Source organism: Pezoporus occidentalis, unplaced genomic scaffold, assembly GCF_034315485.1.
Source record: "Pezoporus occidentalis ecotype Australia unplaced genomic scaffold, CSIRO_AGI_Poc_V1 ctg158, whole genome shotgun sequence".
Classification (NCBI taxonomy): domain Eukaryota; kingdom Metazoa; phylum Chordata; class Aves; order Psittaciformes; family Psittacidae; genus Pezoporus; species Pezoporus occidentalis.
The window spans coordinates 1,747,086-1,766,227 of NW_026913404.1; the positions used below are offsets into that span (position 1 = coordinate 1,747,086).

At 43.7% G+C, this 19,142-nt stretch overlaps 1 protein-coding gene across 1 annotated transcript in view; it reads left to right on the top strand.

Annotated features, from left to right (window-relative positions):
• The window catches only part of DNAAF8 (dynein axonemal assembly factor 8), a 96,911-nt gene that overhangs the window by 39,687 nt on the left and 38,082 nt on the right, over positions 1-19,142 (top strand). The window contains 7 exon segments of the mRNA XM_062611966.1: positions 6,505-6,617; positions 9,268-9,412; positions 11,544-11,835; positions 11,896-11,904; positions 13,445-13,542; positions 16,099-16,253; positions 17,371-17,515. Of these exon segments, the coding sequence (XP_062467950.1) occupies positions 6,505-6,617; positions 9,268-9,412; positions 11,544-11,835; positions 11,896-11,904; positions 13,445-13,542; positions 16,099-16,253; positions 17,371-17,515 (957 nt within the window).

Sequence of the window (19,142 nt, forward strand, 5' to 3'; positions counted from 1 at the left end):
CAAGGCCAGTGATCCCTGCTTGCGTTTTAGATATTTATTAGATATATTTAGATATTTAGATATTGATTTTGAGGTGGTATATACAAAACTAAGTAGACCAAAGATCCTGCACTGCATGTTGAAAAAGCATGCAGGGAATACCTGGTTCTGCTCCAGGTAGCTTACAGTCTGAGACAGAGATCCTGATATGTTGATGGAACAAATGGGTAGAAGTGGAGGAAGAGGAACGTCAAGTAAAATTGCTGCCTGCTTGTGTACTGACTAGCTCTGTGTATGATTTTATGAGCAATTTTATGTTAGCAATGACTGTAATAACCTCTAAGCACATTGTTAGTGTAGGAGTCAATGTCTTGTTTTCACTCGGCTGATCTGTTGTGTTTTCAATGTGTTCTGAACTACAAACAGATTGCTTTTCTCTGACTTTTTCTCTGAGGCTTTCTTATTAATGCTATGCGTACAGATTATTAACCTGCTGATACAAAGAGTAACTCGTTAAAACCCCAGGTTAGGTTAGGAGTGACATAATCCCTGTGGAAGTCATTAACTGCAATGTCCCTTGTCAGCAAAAAGAGGATTTCTTCATTTTAGCATAGAAGTACTTTCTCCTGCTAAGCCTTACAATGCAAGCATTAACCTTAGGGATACAGACAACGTATGTATGCAGTGTTGATGCTGCTTTTCCTCTGCGTGTTTGTTCCATTTCAACCTGGAACTCCTGCTCTCTCTCAGTAGTTCTGGACACTGGGACATTTGCCCAAAGGGTGCAATCCCTGTTGCTCACCACCTTTTGGTCACTTTCCATAGCATCTCCTTGATCTCCCAACATATGCAGGTGCCTGCCAGGACAGAGTGAGGGCATGGCAGTATTGGATGGGTGATTGCATCAGGGAGGTTTAAAGGAAGAAGAGGAACCTCCATCTTTAAGTCCAGGGGAATGAGATGTGTTCCTTCTAGCTGCAGAAAAATGTTTTTGTTGCACCTCTTGGTGCTTAGGTCCCTCTTGCTGCTCCTTTAGCTAGTTTCCCTGCAGACTTCCGGCACAAGGGTGTGTTTTCTCCTTTGAGGCAATGGTACTGATTAAAGGCAGGTCTACACAAAGTTCCGTCCTCTCTTTTCGCTTGAGCAAAGCTCCATTGTATTTATTCATTAATGAAGTTTTGGCTAAGCATAGATAATTCCAGAACTAGGTCCAGGGAGCTAAATTTACCCCAGTGATGTTACTCAAAGCTGCCAACACTTCCAAATGGCACAGACTGAACTGACAGGAAATTTGATGTATGGAAGTGGACTCACAGAAAGTACAGCAGTTCTTTCGTGTTGTATTGCCAGCTTTTGGGATTTCCCTGCTAGAGAATTGATGGCAACTAGATTACCAGAAGAGCTCTACACCTACACACAAGCTTTGAATGGTGCAAACCTTTTTCGAAAGACTGAAATAACCACATAGCAGAGGAGCAATGCACTCCTAGTGCAATTAGACTCTTCCCTGCTGTGGAAAAGCAGCTTCATTGAATCACATGTTGCTTTGTGCACTTCTGGGCAACTAATTCAGGTGCATGGTGGCCCTAACTCTGTGGATAGTCTCTGAAGTGGGAGTGAGAGGTATTTCCAGAGAATCTTTGAGCTGTGAGTCTGTGTTTTACCATGGGCTCAGCAAGAAGACCAAGCTTCAGAGTTTGAATGCTCTGATGTTATTTCACTAACAAGTGTCGTGGCCTTAGCCCTGATGAGTGGCTTTAGCATCTTTCACTGTCTTTTACTATAACTTCTTTCACCTTTAGTGCTAATGAGAGGCTTGCTCAGAGAACTGCTGCTTACTACCACCACCACAGCTTCTCACTCAGCTCACTTCAGGCCCTTGGCTGTGCGGGCATTGCCTTTGCATGTCACAGTTTGTAATGGCTGGTAGTGTTCTGTGGTTCAGTGCCTCATGGTGTCAGCAATGATGCAGCTTTGATTTGGGGTTATTGCTGTGTGTGTTCTTTCTTTTTCCTTTCCTGCTGCATGAGAAGCAGCAGTCTGGCAGCTTTAAGCAGTACCTAAGCTGAGTCATGTAATGTTCTGTGGGTGAAGAGCTCAGACTGAGCTACCTGGAGTGCAGCACATCTTGACCAGCTGTTAGACCTGATCCACATGATGCTGTACACTCCTAGATTTAGTGTATGGCTTAGGGCTGTGCTTTCCTCCTCCAAAGCTTCTGCAGAGCTTGAAAGACCTGATTGTTGTGCAGGTGAAATAGGCATTAGGGAGGGATAAAGTTGCTTCCCCAAAGCAGACCCAGCACAAGGAGCAGGTGCCAGTCATAGATCCAGCGGCTTGACGGTTTGAAATCCAGGCTGAAACTGTAAAACAAGAGGTCAAAAGGACAAGTTCATCCTGCCCTTTGCTTAGCAAACCTGGTTTATGTCTTGTCTTTATCTGAGTTGATGCTCAGCAGCAGGTTTCATGTGTCTGGCACCCTGAGTCTGCCATGCAGCCTGATGAAGTAGTATCAACAGCTTTAGCAAGAGCACGTCATCTGGCTGATGATTCCACATGGACATGACTTGTCTGCGGGTGGGACATTTGTCCTGGGGCCTCATCTATATGCTTTTATAGACATGAATCCATAACTGCAGCCCCAGAATGGTTGCGTGGCTGTATCTCCATGAGGAGTGTTCAAGGCAAGGATGGACGGGGCACTTGGTCTAGTGGAAGGTGTCCCTGCCCCAGCACGGGTTGGAACTGCATGAGCTTTAAGGTTCCTTCCAACCCAAACCAGTCTGGGATTCTGTGAATACAATGCTAATGAACTGGGATTCATGACAGCAGGCAGCTGAGAGTTTGAGAATAATGCTGCCTAACTCAGAGGCACATGTCAGTGAATCACATCAGACATGAGCCTTGCCTGTGTGTTAGCATCAAGGCCTTTGCTAGAGTGACAGTAGTGCTTCCTCTGCTGCCACTCATGTGGTCAGTGGAGCTGAAAGGAAGAAGTTATACAGGCACAGAATGTACAATCTGTCCCTGGAGATAGTGAAGGATGCAGCATCTTTCTCCAAGGGATTTGAGTTTGGTCCCATAGTGATAATGCCCAAGCATTGGGAAGTACTTTTCATGTGAGGAGATGAGGTCGTGGAGTACACAGAAATCCTTCCTGCAGTCCCTGTTTCCCTGCTGTGGCTGGGAAGCCATCTGGAAGACTCACTGCAGCTTAAAAGACTCTCTTAGATCATCTGACAGCAAAAGCAATTTCTTTGTTGCTGGAAATGAGAAGAGAATACACTGTAAGCAAGAAGAAGAGATCATGGATTGGGTTGTGTTGCTGTATAACAGTTAAATATTCATGGGTTTGCTGCAGACAGCTCCAGTCTTCTCTAAAATGTGCTTATTCTTGTTTCTGCTCAGTATGTTACAGTACATTTTTGTTCTGCTTTGAGTTTCCTTCCCATAACTGTCTGGCTTCATCTTGGTAATATTATCTGAAACAAAGCTCTAGGTTTCTTTTTGAAAGCATGGTGCACATTCAATCCTGGCTATGGCACAGACTGGTCTTTTCCTGTGTCTTAAGGTAGTAGAAATCAGGATTTGTCTCCCAAACAAGTACAAAAAAGGATAGTTGACAAAGAAGAGTAACTACAAATGGGAGGTTATGGACATGCACTCCCCTCTTGCTCTTTCTGGTCATGGCAATGTGGATGGAGAGGATGATGTTGGTACTGCAAGAAGCCCTCCTTTCTGACAGTGGAGGTGAGGGAGATAGTAATGGAAATAGCCGTGGTTAAATGATTCTGGGTTTAAAGCCTGTCACAGCATAAATCAAAGTTACCCCTAGAGCTCCTGTGGCTACCGCTGGCTGCCTATAGGGGACCTTTCCTCCTTGGTTCAGTGCCTTTGCCATCAGACATGAGATTTAGTGCTCTAAGTCTGCAGAGTCTTCCTTTCAGGTAGATATCAAAAGCTGGACTGCCTGTAAGTCACTCTGCAGTGCATGAGGAGGGAGTTTCTGAGAGACAGATCAGCATTCAGAGACGATGTATCAGCCAGCCTGGGAGAGGCTTCTTGGACTGCTATGTTTGCAGAGAAGCTTTACAGCTGATGTCGGAGTCATAAGAGAGAAATCAGTCCTGAGGTGAAACCAATACAATTCTCACACCTATGCGCTCTCATTGTGAAACAGTAAAAGTAGCACCAAAGTATCATAAAGATAGTGTCAAAATCACCCAAATTATTTCAACATAAGGGGGGTCCCACAGCTGCCTGTGAAGGATTGCTCTGCATTAGATGTTAAATAGGGCTCATCTAAATTTTATAGCAACTGATTTGATGCAATTCCCTCCTACATGAATGGGCAAAGTTGCTTTCTTCTACTTTTCCCTGTGAACTGTGTAGGAAGGCAGTGTGGGGAGTTCTCCACTGGCACATTTTAGCTGGAGTGGACAAAGCAGAGGCTGTCATACTGCAGCCATCTATGGCTGCTTTCTTACTTGTGACAAGAAGGATTTTCTAGGAGAAATAAGACTTTCCAAGCTTCATTTCCTGTTACTTCTTGAAATCACATCCAGGTTGGCTGCTGGAAAATAGAGTCTGACAGATCACAGACTTTGATTCCTAGCAGTGGCCAGATCCTTGCTCCAGCAGGAAGAGAGGCTGACCACGTGGCAGCATACCTGGGATCACCACTGATCCACAGCCTGTACCATGGTTCTTCCTGAAGGTTAGCTTTTTACCTTGGATTTCCCAGTGTGCATCCTCTGTGTCCTGGTTGGAGCTGGAGCATTATAATGAAGGTTTCCATGAAAATGTAGGCTAGAGTCTGTTTGACTATGTATATCCCTTCCCTTTTCCTTCTTCTGAAAAGCTCAGAGACTTGAGGTTTAGTGAAGAAGCAGCTTGAATCAACAGGACACTGGGGTCTCGCTGCATTCCTATTTTGTAGGGCTTGTCTGTGCTCACTGTGATTTGCCAGTGTTGCATGCAGGAGCTGGCAACAAACATTGGAGACAGTGAAGATCTGATTCTTTAAATCAGTGATTTCTTATTTTTCCTCTGATGATATTTTCCAAATGTAATATCACAGTGGAGGCTGGTGAATTAATCACAGGACAAAATGGACAAATCCACTGAGAGATGTCAAAGCTCTTGGTTTGGTGTAGTCATGTTGACTGAAACTGGGTGAAAAGCAAGATCCCCTGTTCTGCCTTTAGGCAAACATCTGGTGAAGCACAGGAAATAGAAGAAGGAGGAAACACAAAAAGTTACTGGAGCAGAAAGGCAGATGTCAGAGAGGGTTTAATATTATTAAAATAAATTTCATTTTCTGGGTGTTGTTTTTAAACATTTGTAGGATGTTATGAAGTGCCTATCATCTGCTGAGCAGTGGAAGAAGGAAATATTTTGCATAATTATGCAATTGAACAGCATTAGAACCCTCGTAATCCAGAATGGACTCTTCATCAGGCAGTTAGTCCAGCTTCTATCCATAATACAAGTCCTGATGAGGCCACGTTGAAATGGAGTTCTTTTTTTTTCCTTTTTAGGAAGGTCTGTCCCCATGAGATGAGGGCAGATTAGCGACTGCTGGGAATCAAAGTAGAGTCTTTAAAATAGTGAAGCTACTCTGAGGTGCACCACCTGAACTTATGACTCTAAAATAAACTTTTTAAATTTGTTTCAGTCTTGAAATGAATCCTCCTCACTGTGAACTCTAGCTAAATGCATCTGTACTTCTGGAACGTTCAATATTGGTGTAGATGTGAACATCACTTCTTCCCATACCAGAACTTGAGGAATGTGACTTCCCAAAGCCACGTTTGTTCCCGGACTGTGCCCATGCCTACTGAGCATGCAGTCACGGCCAGTTCTCATGAGTGACACATCCTTAAACTGGCACTCGTACAAGTTGCTTGCTTGGCTGTGCAGAAAATGGATGAGAAACAAAATAAGGTGCTGAAACTGGGAAACACTACACTTCCGTAAAGCTGTGACCTAAATGCGGGAGTCTTTTTGCCTATCCATGAGTATGTGGCAAAATAAGACTTACAGTATGTGTCACTTGTGATGACATGAGCACAAGAGAAATGTCCTATTTTGGTTGCAGGCGAATTCTTTCCCTTCCATTTCATTAGCTAATTAGAGCATTCCTTTAACAAAGCCCTTTTCTGCTGCATGCTCAATGCAATCTTGGAGAATTGAGGTCTGCTCAGCCTGATCCTGCAGTGCCTTTCGCATGTGACTCCTGTTCATGTCAGTGGGTGCTCTGCACATTGGCGAGTCACTGGGTTGGACCCTGGGAATGTTCAGGGTCTCCAGAAATGGTTCCAGATTCATGGTTTTGGTATATCACTTAATTGGAGCTAATGGTATGGTTGTAAGAAAGCAAATGATAGATTAACAATGATGGACTAATGAGCTTAATCCATTAATGTCCTTTCTAGTCATAAAATACTATCTTTTCTCCTAGCCCTATTTTGACAGATCAAGACAGCATACAGGTAAGAGATGTCCTTTGTGCATTTCAAGCAGTGGAGAAGGTGTTTGCAGTACCAAAAGGATTTTACTGGCAGACAGTTGAAACTGATGACAAATACTTCCCTAATAGCAGCAACATCAAGGCTTGCAGAGATACAGACACCAAGGTAAAAGAAAAACCCCAAACCACTCCTTTCTGACTTATGGGAAGACTTATGTGGGAAGATGAGAGATGATTAAGTGGCCTGGAATATTTTAATCTTGAGGTTTGGTACAAATACTGATCTTGAAGTATTTCTCACTCAGACCTATATATATCAAATGAGTATTTTGTGTCATCAGTATTGATGTGCTGATTGCTCTGAGCCACAGAAGATTAAACTGTGAAATGAGGAGACTGAAGAAATTGCTACCAGCTAGGGTGCAAATCAGTAACAGGAGACAGTATTTTGATAGCCTAAACCCACTTGACTGTAAGCCAGTATATAATACAACTTATCTAAACCTTGTGCTCAGAAATGTTCAAAAAAACTAATTCTGAAGCTTCTGGTACCACCTGACCTACAGTAACTGTGTGTATTCTATGCACAAGTAGGATGCAGTTCTACTTGGTTTACCACAGAGGAAGAGAAGGTTAGGATAACTTAGGTTATATTTAGGAGTACATACCAAAATGCACTGGACCTCCAACCACAATAACTTGTTAACTGTAGTAACTTACCTTTCTTAGCTCTTGTGCAATGCCAAACAGCATGTTTGATCTGACAGAGTTCAGTTTCCTGTTAAGTGTTGATTCAGGGAGATGCAGATACACAAAGCTTCCTCTCAACACTTAACAGTTCATGCCCGAGCCACTGCTGAGATGTACCAGGCTTGCTCCTGGAAGGTACTTGAGGTGCACATATAGGAGCTGAGGATACCTTATGCACAGTTGGAAAATGCCTTATGTCTTTGTTGCAGTTCCTCGATGTGCCTCAGGAGTGCTGGAGTGGGTCTGTACAGGCCTCTCACAGCAAGGGCAGGGTGCTCTGTAAGAGAAGGCTATCTGGGAGCAGAGAGGGTGCAGTCCCATAGTATCTAAGCAAGGAAAGCAGAGCAGGCCCAGCAGCTGTAACCAGGCTCAGCCAAAGAGTCCACAGTGACAAGCTCAAACCAGAAAGCCTGTGGGTTAGGGTAACAGCCAGAATTAGTGACCTGTGACATAAGAAGGATGTGGAACTGTTGGAGCAAGTCCAGAGGAGGCCATGGAGATGCTGCAAGGGCTGGAGCAGCTCTGCTCTGGAGCCAGGCTGAAAGAGCTGGACTTGTTCAGCCTGGAGAAGAGAAGGCTCCTTCCTTAAGGGGAGACCTTAGAGCAGCTCCCAGTGCCTAAAGGGGCTGCAAGAAACCTGGAGAGGGGCTTTGGACAAGGGCCTGTAGGGACAGGGGGAATGGCTTTAACCTGACAGAGGGAAGACAGAGATGAGCTCTTAGGCAGAAGTTCTTCCCTGTGAGGGTGCTGAGGCTCTGGCACAGGGTGCCCAGAGAAGCTGTGGATGCCCCATCCCTGGCAGTGTTCAAGGCCAGGTTGGATGGGGCTTGGAGCAACCTGGTCTGGTGGAAGGTGTCCCTGCCCATGGCAGGGGGTTGGAAGTGGATGAACTTTAACCCAAACCAATGTGATCCTATGAGACTGGGCAAAGGCATACCTGCAGCAAAGCTCAGCAGAGGCCAAAGGCAAGTACCTGACGCCAAAGCAGAGGCAGCCGGGCTGGTGCTGAGGCTGTGCAGTGCTGGAGAGCTGCATTAGCAGAGCTGGCCCTGGGCCCAGGCAGCTGAGCCCCAGGGACTCAGAGGAGCCACAGAAAAATTCTTCCTTGCTGGCTGCTGAATATTGGGTTAATAGCAGGAGAGCTTGAGCTAGACAAACATAAAGAAATAGAGCTTTTATTCCTAATTAGACCACTTTTTTTATGATTTGAGTAAATTTATATCTTCATTTATCATGATTGTATAGGCCTTATAACATGTTTATGGGGGAGTAGCATTTCATTTAAAGTGTCCAATAGTGATGAATTCATTTGGCATTCACCGCAGCCATAAAGCTTGCTGCTGGGGAGAGCGTTGAGTTGTCTTCTATCCAGGAGGACCATGCACATGTTTGAGGCCATTACAATCACACTTGTCTGATCTACAGCTGGACAATTTATTACCCATAGCACCACACAACTTCCAGTCATAAGGAGTTTGCTTCTTGAAAGAATATTTCTTCTGATGAAAAAGTGATAATAATTTGCGTCCTTTTGGGTATAGACATTCAGTCTGTTTTGGTGTATGTTTTCCTACACACCAGGATGGGCTGAATTGCACTCATCTGGTAAAGAAGATTTCAAAATGTAAATGTGGTACAGAACCAGTGATGTGTCTGCCTTTTAATTTTGTATTTTTTAATGTTGGTTTTGACATTTTTATGTATGTATAAAGAAACAACCAGTTTGTCTATTATTATTTAACCATATTTCTGTATTATGTGAAGTTTGACAGCAGGAGGGCTGCGCTTCAGGCTCTGCCCCAGAGAACTTGCAGGTTTTTTACTAGTAGGTTTATGTGACAAAAGGCACAGTCATATTAGCAGAAATAGTCAATCATAAGTATCATAACTATCTGTAATTCAATCTGAAGCTGAATAGCGTGTGAACATAAAAGAAAGCCTCTTTGTAGCTCTTACAATGTGAATAAAGCATGGGAACTAAAGGTGAGCAGAAAAGATACAGCTCTATGGTTGTTGAGGGCTTGGAAGCATTTAATTCACTTTTCCAATGTGCTCTTGCTGTTCAGGTTGCCATGGTGCTGCTGTTTGAAAGGCTCTTCCAAAGTCCCCTGGTTACCCATCGCATGTTGCAGCTGGTACTCAGTGCAGGTCTGGATACCTGTGGACTCCACCTGCACTATCCTCAGCAGGATGTACTGCTCTCCTGCTCAAGTGAGGTCTGGTTTTCCTTCTGAAAACTGAGGTGGAGGCAAAGATCTGTGAATGTATGAAGATGAAGAGTGATGTGATGCTGTGAATACGGGGAAGAGGGTATCAGATTTACAAGTGTTGCTTTATCAGTTCCCATCTCTTTCCCAAAAGAAATGATAGAAGATTCTGGGCTGATTCTTTCTTTCTGTTCCCAGTATTGAATATCCAGGAGTTGAATTTTTAAGTCTTGATATATTTTTGTGTCTCAGACAACTTCAGTTGTGTTCACTTGCAGTGATCTTTCCCAGATTGCAGTGCCTTGTGCTCCAGGGTTACTTGTGTGAGTTAAATATACTATATTAGCTCCCAGTGACTTTCCTGAATGTTCTAGCTGCAGAAAATCCAGCCTCCCCACAATTTCCCCCATCCTGTTGTCCATGGGACTTAAGAAGCATGTCAAAAGTACTGATCTAGCTGTCCTGTAATTGCATTGGCTGACAAACCGTCATCAAAATATCATATGTGCGAAGGGAAGCCAGTCTGAGATGGGAGACCAGCAAGAAAAGGTAAACAGAAATTATCTTGGTCTCTGAACTCAAATCACTGAGTCTTTAACATTAGACTCCAGTGTTTTCACATACTGCTATGCACCACTCAGGTCTTCATTGTTTTTCCATTTCTAAAACAGAGTTAATGATGTCTTTCTTAAAGCATGTCCAGAATATTATTAGCTGCTAATGCAATATAACTGTAGAGCAACAGATGTTACATTAGCTGCTAAGCATAGAAATTGCCTGTGTTCTAGTATGGCTTGTACTTCCTTTTACGCCAAGAAGTTCTCCTGGCAGGTTTGTATGTGACACCATCACAAAGACAGGAAAAGTATTTCTCTTGGGGAAAGGTATAGACAGACTGAGAGAAATGGGCTTCCTTTTCCTCAGGCAGAAGGTGAGTGAAGACCAGCTTAACCAGAGGAAAACTCTCCTGTCTCCCTACTCCCTATTTTCGTTTGAAAAGAACAGGAGCAGACTGCCTTAGAAATGATCTTACAGCTGCGGTTGGCTCGGTGCTGCGTAATACATTCATACTGATAGCTGGAGAAATTAAGGACTCCAGAAATGAATAAGAAAACCATAAAATCAACAGTCATTAGGAGATGAGAGGCAGCAGATCTGGTTCAATGCTCTGTACCATACACCATTATTTAGGAACATTTTGTATGAAGAGACAATTCATTTGAGCTGAGAACTGCTTATGTGAGTTTGTAGATTACATCTGTATCCTTAGCTTGAAAACTTTAAAATTATTGTTTTAAATATATACAGCCAGTTTCTCTGTTATCTACCTACTCTGGAGACTTATATTCTGGCTTCTGATTCTTATGCAACAAATGAGGTAATTGAAAATGGTTTTAATCCTCAGGGAAAAAAAAGACACACCTGGCATCTTTTTCTGACATCTGCAGTAAGAACTGAAGAGGAGCCAAATTTCCCCTGTTTCTGGGGTTACTTACTGGGCCCCAACTATGCTGACTGTAGACATAGAGAAAGGCTTGCTTGAGACATAAGGAAGAGTTGTTACGGGAAATAAAGGAAGCCTCAGCACAAGTCCTGGCAGGGGAATAAAGGAGCCCAATCAAATATTTGTCTGGATATGTTGTCTGACATCATAGTACAAAATCTGTATTGGAGGCAGAAGGAAATAATCTAGAAAAGAAGTATGCGGATTTCCAGTTTGTGATCCCCTTCCCAGTTTTCTCATATCTGATGAACATCACAGAAAACATCTCTTTTTGGAAGCTTGTGTTCTTGTTCTTTCTTCCCTTCAATTCCCTGGCATTCCTCATGGGAATGAACAACCGCCTGTACAAGAAGTTAGTGCTGACTTCTAGGGTATCAGCTGCTCCATAGTAAAGAACCTGCGCATTCCTTGCCACAGCAAATCTGAGGCAACCAGCTCTTCTTTCTTTAACAGACTACCTTGAATAATCTCAGATTTACTGCTGTATAAAAACATCCAGCATGTCACCCACAGGACAGGTAACTAGTAGGTTGAAGTCCAGTTCTGACAAATCTGAAAAGAGCACTTGAGTGGAATGAACAGCCTCGGGATGGGTTGTTCCATGTTGTAGTAACATGTATGTCTGTCACAGGAAAGCTGCCTTCTTGTACTTCAAAGACAAACAAGGTTCCACCAGTGGTGGCATTGAGTGTGAGAGGGCCTGAAGCATACAGCACCTTGCAGGCCCCACAGCTGGCCAGCATGACGGACTGCAGCTCCATCAGTGCCATCTACTGCAGAAGCCCAGAGGATCTTCTCATCCACCTGCCCCTCCTGGACAGCTACGCACAAAGGGAGCTCTGCCTCTGGTTTGGAGGGAGGTCTGCTGCATCAGCACTGCATGCTGGTGTCCTGTGTCCAGATTCGCAGTGCGACAGAGCAAGGTGATGGCTCTGCATAGTTTTGAACCGTGGTGGTTTCCATAGGCAAAGTGTGACATGGAGGCCAGACAGGCACCCAGCTAGTCATGCTCTGTCTTTACCAGCCTTTACCCATGCCAGCATGGGTGGCATGGATTAGTGGGAGGTGTCCCTGCCCATGGCAAGGGGTTGGAACTAGATGATATTAAGGTCCTTTCCAACCCTAACTATTCTATGATTCTATAATTCTGTTAAAGGTCTCAGTGAACAAGAGTGCAGGGTGGGAGCAGTCTTCCTACTTTTATAGCTCCAAACCAGTTACTACTCTGTGCAGACGTCCCTCTCTTACAGGACAGTCTCTTCTGCAGCACCTAATACGTGTGTCAAGGTGTCAGATGTGAGGCTCTTGCAGCTGCTCCCCACTACTTGTTTCCTGGTAGCTACACATGTAATTAATACCCTTGCAGCATCTGCTCTTGTGCCTGCTGTCCCATATCTAGCTGATCAGACTGATTTTAAACCTCCTCCAGCTGTGCCTGGTGCTGCGGACGGGCTGCAGGGTGTTAAAGATCCCTTTTCATCCTTGATACTGGGTGCCATGTGGCAACAAGCTAGAGGTGAGGAAATCCACAGCCCATGCAAAGTGCATCCATGTAGAATTAACTTGATGCTCATGGAGGGATTGTGTGTCAGAGTTCAGTTCTGCTGGGCCATGAACTCTCATCATTTTTACTTTAAAGATTTGAGAAAAATAAATTTGGCAAAGTTTCATTTTCTTCATTTATTTGTTGATTTTCCCCAGGGGTGCTTTTTTTGTCTTACAAAGATGATGAATTCTGCTCATCTCGTATAACTTAGCCAGTCCAGAGCACCATTACATTCTAAATAATGCACTTGTCTTTCTCCTAATGCTGGTGATTTGGTCCACTGGGGGACAAGGTACAAACTGCAACTCAGACTGCAGTTTTCAGATTATATTTGCAAATGCCATGGTCTCCTGGGAGTGAAAAACTAGGATGTATTCCAGCCAGCTCAGTGATGTCAAAGGATGAGGCAGGCAGCTTTGCCTGAGCAGCCTGTGCTTCCCAGACCCAGCCAAACAGTTTCACACACTGCAGTCTGAGTTGTTGTCAGCTCCTGGCTTTCAGAGCCACACCTTATGTTCACTGTGCTGTGATTTATGCTTGCGGGTATGCAGGGGTGTTGTGGAGGTTTCATCTCTGCCAGACTTGGTTGTTCGTGTTGTCCAACAGCAACCTTTAAAACTGGCTGAACTTGGGCTAAAGAACCAGAAGTGAGCAGCAGCTATGATGTGTACGTGGGTAGGAAAAGTTCTGGTGATGCGACCTGACACATTGCTCAGTTCCCAGATTTATTTGCCAAGCTGGCTACTCTGCATTAGCTATCTTTAACTGAACACAGAGAGCCTTGGGGGGAGTAATAGAAAAAGATGTTTAGTCAGAGAGACCTTGGGGCAGGTCATGTTATGGTCAAAGGATTGAAATGGCTTTCCCAGTAAAGTAGTTTTACCAAAGAAGCTTCTGCGGCCCTGGGTTTGTTGCAGAAAGTAGGTTTGAGTCAGAACCTGGTGTAACAGCTTTTAATATTTATTGCTTTTCTTTAACTCACACAGCCCTTTGTCAACTAGGGCAGAAGCAGATGAAGAACAGGTTGATATCCAGGGCATGGTGCTGTCTCAACCTCTAGCAATGCTTGTCTCAAGTACCTAAGGTCAGTGTTAGGGAACGAATTGTGAGGTGTTACGGTTCTCTGACAATATTACCTTACTGCAGTGCACCTGTGTCAGGACATTCTGCCCCACTGGATTGCTCAGTGCTGTAACCTGGCCAATTCTAGAGGCGAAAATGAATTTCTAGTGAAACCCTGCTGCTTAAAATGAAGTGACAGAGGAGCATGATCATGTCATTCTCCTTGTGGGAGGAGATGCTGGAGTCCTGTAGGCTGCTTAGCTTTCACTGAAAGGTAAAAAAAGAAGAAACAAGACAACACCCCACGGGAAATGTCTGCATGGGACCTGATCTGCAAAGAAACAGTCACGTGAAAGACCTACCAGTGCCCTTAAACTGCATGTTTAACTGATTAGAGGTCACCTACCTCTACTGGTTGAAGAGTTGTTGTTGAGAGGATGAAATGGTTAAGACTTCATTTAGGGCAAGACTGACCACACAATCACAAAGGAAAGTACTTCATAGGGCTGATATTAACTGGCTATCACTTGCCCCTGCCCAAATCCCCCTTGTCTCTTTCTTACGATGGTGTATAACTCAAGTAGCCTGGCAGACAGCCATTGGCTTTGTGCTATTTGGGATTGGTATCGATGGCAGCTGGTTGCTGCTGATGGAATGAGTCACATTCTCTGCCTCCCCTTCCTTTTATGGCCATTAATGATTCACATTTGATGTGGGCTGCTGAGTTACACCACACCACGTTCCATCTGTATTTGGGCTCAGGAAGTCACTTTTAAGCTTTGCTCCTCAGATAGATAACTCTTATCGTGACTCTTGGAAGAGAAGCTGAAAATGTGGTCTGGGAGCAGACACCCTGGGGTGTTTAAAGGAAATGAAACTCACCGACTCCTTCCCTCAGGTTTCCAGCAGCTTCTCTTTGAGACAGGAAGATAAATCCCTGCAGAACATTCAGAACAGATACACTGCAGCTCCCACCAAGTATATCTGCCCCTCCTAAGTAATCAGACCTTTACTAACCCTAGCAGGTGTTCTTGTTCACAGAATCCCAGACTGGTTTGGGTTGGAAGGGACCTTAAAGCTCATCCAGTTCTACCCCCCTGCCACAGGCAGGAACACCTTCCACTAGACCAGGCTGTTCAAAACTGATTTCGATATGTGTATTACGTAAAAGATGCTTGGGTTTTAAAGTGTTATCAACTACAGAGGAAATAAAATCTTACCACCTGCAACTCTGAATTTTGTCAGTTCACATATAATTAATGTGGCACCAATGTCAGTCTGGCTCAAAGCCAGCAGAATTAAAGCCAAAACCCTAAAGAGACATTTTAGGCAAAGTACCCTGCCTGTCCCATCTTTGGTAATAGACGTAAACTTTCCCTTGCTCTGTTGCAATGGCTTTGAACTACCAGGTCAGATTCCTGGGGGTGCAGATATTCCTATATAAAGTCCAGAACCAAAAGAAACATTCACTGTTGATAGTCCTGCCCCCAAATCACAAGTGTAATTGGGACACAGAAACTAAAATACTCCAACCTCATTATATCATTTGATCAGAGCTAAAAGTGAATAATGGGACAGTGTAGAAGAAACCCATGTAGAAGTGATACTGAGGATTTCTCTTCAGAGCTCACTCTTGGCAGGCTATGGAGATCTGAATGTACATTGTGTGCAGAATAAAAAGCTATAGTAGGACTAGGGCAGTGTAGTAATGAAGGTGGTGTTAAAAGCAGAGACTCGTGATAAGATTAGAGCAAAGTGAAGACCTCAGATCAGAGGCTTCAAGGAAAAGTCTTGAGCTTGTCCTGGAGTACCTAAATGGGGCTTAGACACTGCTCAGGAGGTCTTGTAGGCTCTTTCCCCTAAGTTGGCTCATAGCATTTGTTGTCACCAAAGGCAGTGAGTTTGGGATTGAACTTGGGAAACAGGAGCCTAAAAACCCAAGGTTCTAACCCGATGTAAACTCCAGTTGCTTCTACAACCTTATTTACTGGGATGAGGGATACAAGGAGAGAATGAGCAGCCAGACCTAGTGGATGAGAACTGGGTAGGAGAGAAAAGGCTGATACCATTATCATAATAACCAAGGACAGGAGCCACAGGAGGTACCAAACCAAAGAGTGAGGTGAGGTTATGATCACAAACTGGTCCAAAGATTCAGGAGCTTGTGCTGCAAGGCAAGCTCTGGGGAAAGGTTAAAGACAAGACTAAAGAAGGAACAAGAGGAAACAGAAAGGTAACAGCTCAAACAGCCTGGCAGGGACTGATGTGAACTGAGAGCACAGATACCCCAAAGGTAGGTGAGTAGCTATTAGATAACTAGATGGACCTGATGAGATGGACTGTCTGGGGTAGATGATTCATAAAGATATTATTGATGATGCCATAAGCTTTGCCATTCTAGGTTGGCATCTGACAGCAGTCATTATGAGCTGGATAGAGCAAATAAACTAGAAAATACAGTGTCACCATTTGGGATGTGGATCAAGTTGGAACTAGTCACTGTCAGAGTTGTCTTGCAGTGATACCATAGCTTCTGTAAGAATAATATGCTGCTTTTCTTACCCTCTTTTTGATCTAGGGGATGTCATTTTGATGGTGTCACCTGTGATATCTCCTTGTGCATATGGTAATGCGATTTCAGTCTGTACTCATCGGGGGTTTGTCCTGCGAGGAGTCAGACAGCTGCAGCTTTCACCTGAGCAAGCTGCTGTGCTGAGCATGACACAAAGTCAGGTACTGGAATGAACGCATAGCTCAGCTGTGTAATTTGTGTCATTTTTCTTTAGTAGGGAAATCCCACCAGGCCTCAGCCTCTCACTGAGAACAGAAGTGTAAATTCATAATTGGGCCTCCTCCTCCTCCATGTTTGCCTACTCCAAGTGGCAGACATGAATTTTACCACTGACTTCAAAATAAGCAAGAACATGCAGTAGCCCCATAAACCAAAACAACAATTTCAGATCTGCAAAGGTGTATATTCAGGAGAATAGTCCTTGTCTGACAGATTCATGTTTGATTGTGTGCTTCACAGTCCCTGTGGGACTGCTTGTGGCCTTTCAGCATGAAGTCTCCTGGTTTAATGCATTCCAGATGGATTGCAAAAAGAGCTTTCTTATTGTCAAAAATAATGACTTTTCTTCTTTTTCTGTGAAGCTCTAACCTGATGATAGATTTGAGTTAGAGTGCAGTTGGCATTTTGACAAGTCAGCCAAAGGAAACAGCAATAATCATAGATAGAAGATTTCAATCAAGCTTGACATATGCAAGAAGTCCAGATCTGCACTTCTTAACATGATAAGTCACCCAGGAATCCTGTGATGCTTTCTTTTACCAAGGAGTGGACCCCTTACTCTAAATTACCATGCTTCGAGTCATTTGCCATGTCAATCAAGAGATGCATAATTTTGCAAACTAAATGGAGTACAACCACTCTCTTCTCTAGTTGTTCTAGTTGATCAAGCCTGAGGAATAATGCTTTCTGTGCCCATAATATTTTGTGGAATAAACATGACTTATCTACAGAATACTACAGCACAAATAGCTAAACACTGTGAGTATGCTCCTAAATGGCCATTTAAGAGAATAACAAGAGAAACTATTGCTTCAGTGTGCTGTCTGAAGCTAAATGTTTCTGAAAAATTATCCCTTTGTTTGGGATTCAAGATCATTTTTGCATGAGTGACAGGATGGCACCACATATCAGCTGAGTTATAGGTGTTGTGGTTTTAGTCCAGCCCAATTGCAGGGCAGAACATTTTTATGTTAAGCCTCTTCCCTGAGGTTTAAATTTTCTTTGTCTCCTCAGTAGATGACACATGAAAGTAGTTTAATGTGGCCCTCATTATTGCAGGTGGCTGTATTTTGCCCTAGAAAGATTTCAAGTTCTCCTGACAGTTCTGTAACAGGAGAGTTCTCTGCTGAACCACACATGCACTGTCTTGTTTTCCTGCTGAGGAAGAAGAATGCTTGTCATCACATTCCTGCACTGGTGAAAGGTAATACCTCCACTGCTCAACAACCTGGGAAAAGGAGGGTTGCATTTCAGTGCATGTGAACTAAACATTAGCGGACTAACCATGGCTGTTGCATTGCAGGGAATATTTATTGGGAGTAGCAGGGCCCGGTAGTTTTGCCATACATATCTCCAGACCAAGGTGTAACTCAGTCACTGCTACATATCCAACAGAGCAGATTGATCTATGCCAGGTTTTTGATCTTTAGCACTGGAGTCTTCTTGAACACAAAGTAATTCATTTTGGAAGAGACCTTAGAAGTTCTTTCATCCAGTGTCCTGCTCAATCCAGCAGTAACTCTGAACTGAACTGTAAGGACTGCCAAAACCCAGAAAAAAATGCTGCCCCAAATCATCTTACTTGAATCAGACACTGTTCTGAGACTCTGATTCAGGAAAAGTCTCTGAAGTATGAGCTGTCATTGTTCTCAAGCAGGGAAGATCACAGGCAACAGGGGTGATCAGTAGGGAACAAAGAACCCTGCCCTGCCTGTTTCTTCTTGCTCTGGCAGCAGGCACTTTGCCTGCAGCAGGATTGTTCATTCCTGCATGTCCTCTTCAGGCACCACTGCTGAGAGCAGAGGGTTACTGTTGCTGGCCCCTCCATTAATGCCACTTCAAATAGCACATGATGGAGATATGCAGCCACTGCTCAATTGCTGCCTTTAATCTATCCATAAGAGAAAAGAACATTTAGAAGTGTGGGTAAAAATGACAGTTCAAAAAGGCCTCTGTTTTTTCTGCTAAGACTATCACAGAATGTTCCGAAAGCAGACTAATTACAGCACCGTGTCACCTGCTGCCTATAGACCCAAGGAAGGTTGCTCATTATAGTACAGTTTCTGCTGCTGTTCTCAGAGTGCCACAGATGATGTTTACAGTGTTTACATGTTTTGCACAGGGAAATTTCTGCTAGAAATATATAGGTGGGCACTGGAGCAAAAGATATTCTGGAAAGGTAAACATTGTCCCTCACTGTAGAGAGCCATTTCTTATGGAAAGCTGACATTCTTGCCACACAAACTTTGGTTTGGCCTCTGGGAAGTGTAGAATAGCACTAGAATTTGAGTAGGGTAAATACCACACTGAGAAGTTTTGCATTTATAATCAGTACCCCTGAAGAGCAGTTACCCCTTCAAGGTCTTGACCGCTCTTCAATTGTCAAAGTAAGAAAACATTCAAATCCTTGCTGAATCGTTGCAAATCGTTCCTGAAATAGAACAAAGGTAAGTGTCCTTGGTATTGGACCTCTGTCTTGAGGATCAAACACCATAAATTTTTGTCCAAGCTTTACCTTTTGCCACACATTGAGTTTGAGTAAACAGCAAGTAATGCTGCTGCTGTGGTTTGGTTACTCACGGCACCTGAATTTTGAAAAGCAGATACGTGATTGCCAGTGATACAGGCTCAAATTCATGGTCAGAGCTATGTTTGACATCCAAGGTTTGTGATCAGCCTCTAGCACTAATAATCCATTCCTCACGCTACACTACAGTAGATTTTTGACAGGCTTGTATGGTAGAAAGACATAAAATGTATACAAAGTAATTTAAAAAATAACAAGCCTTTAAAACCGTGGTCTGAAATATTATTACAGAAGGCTGAACTAA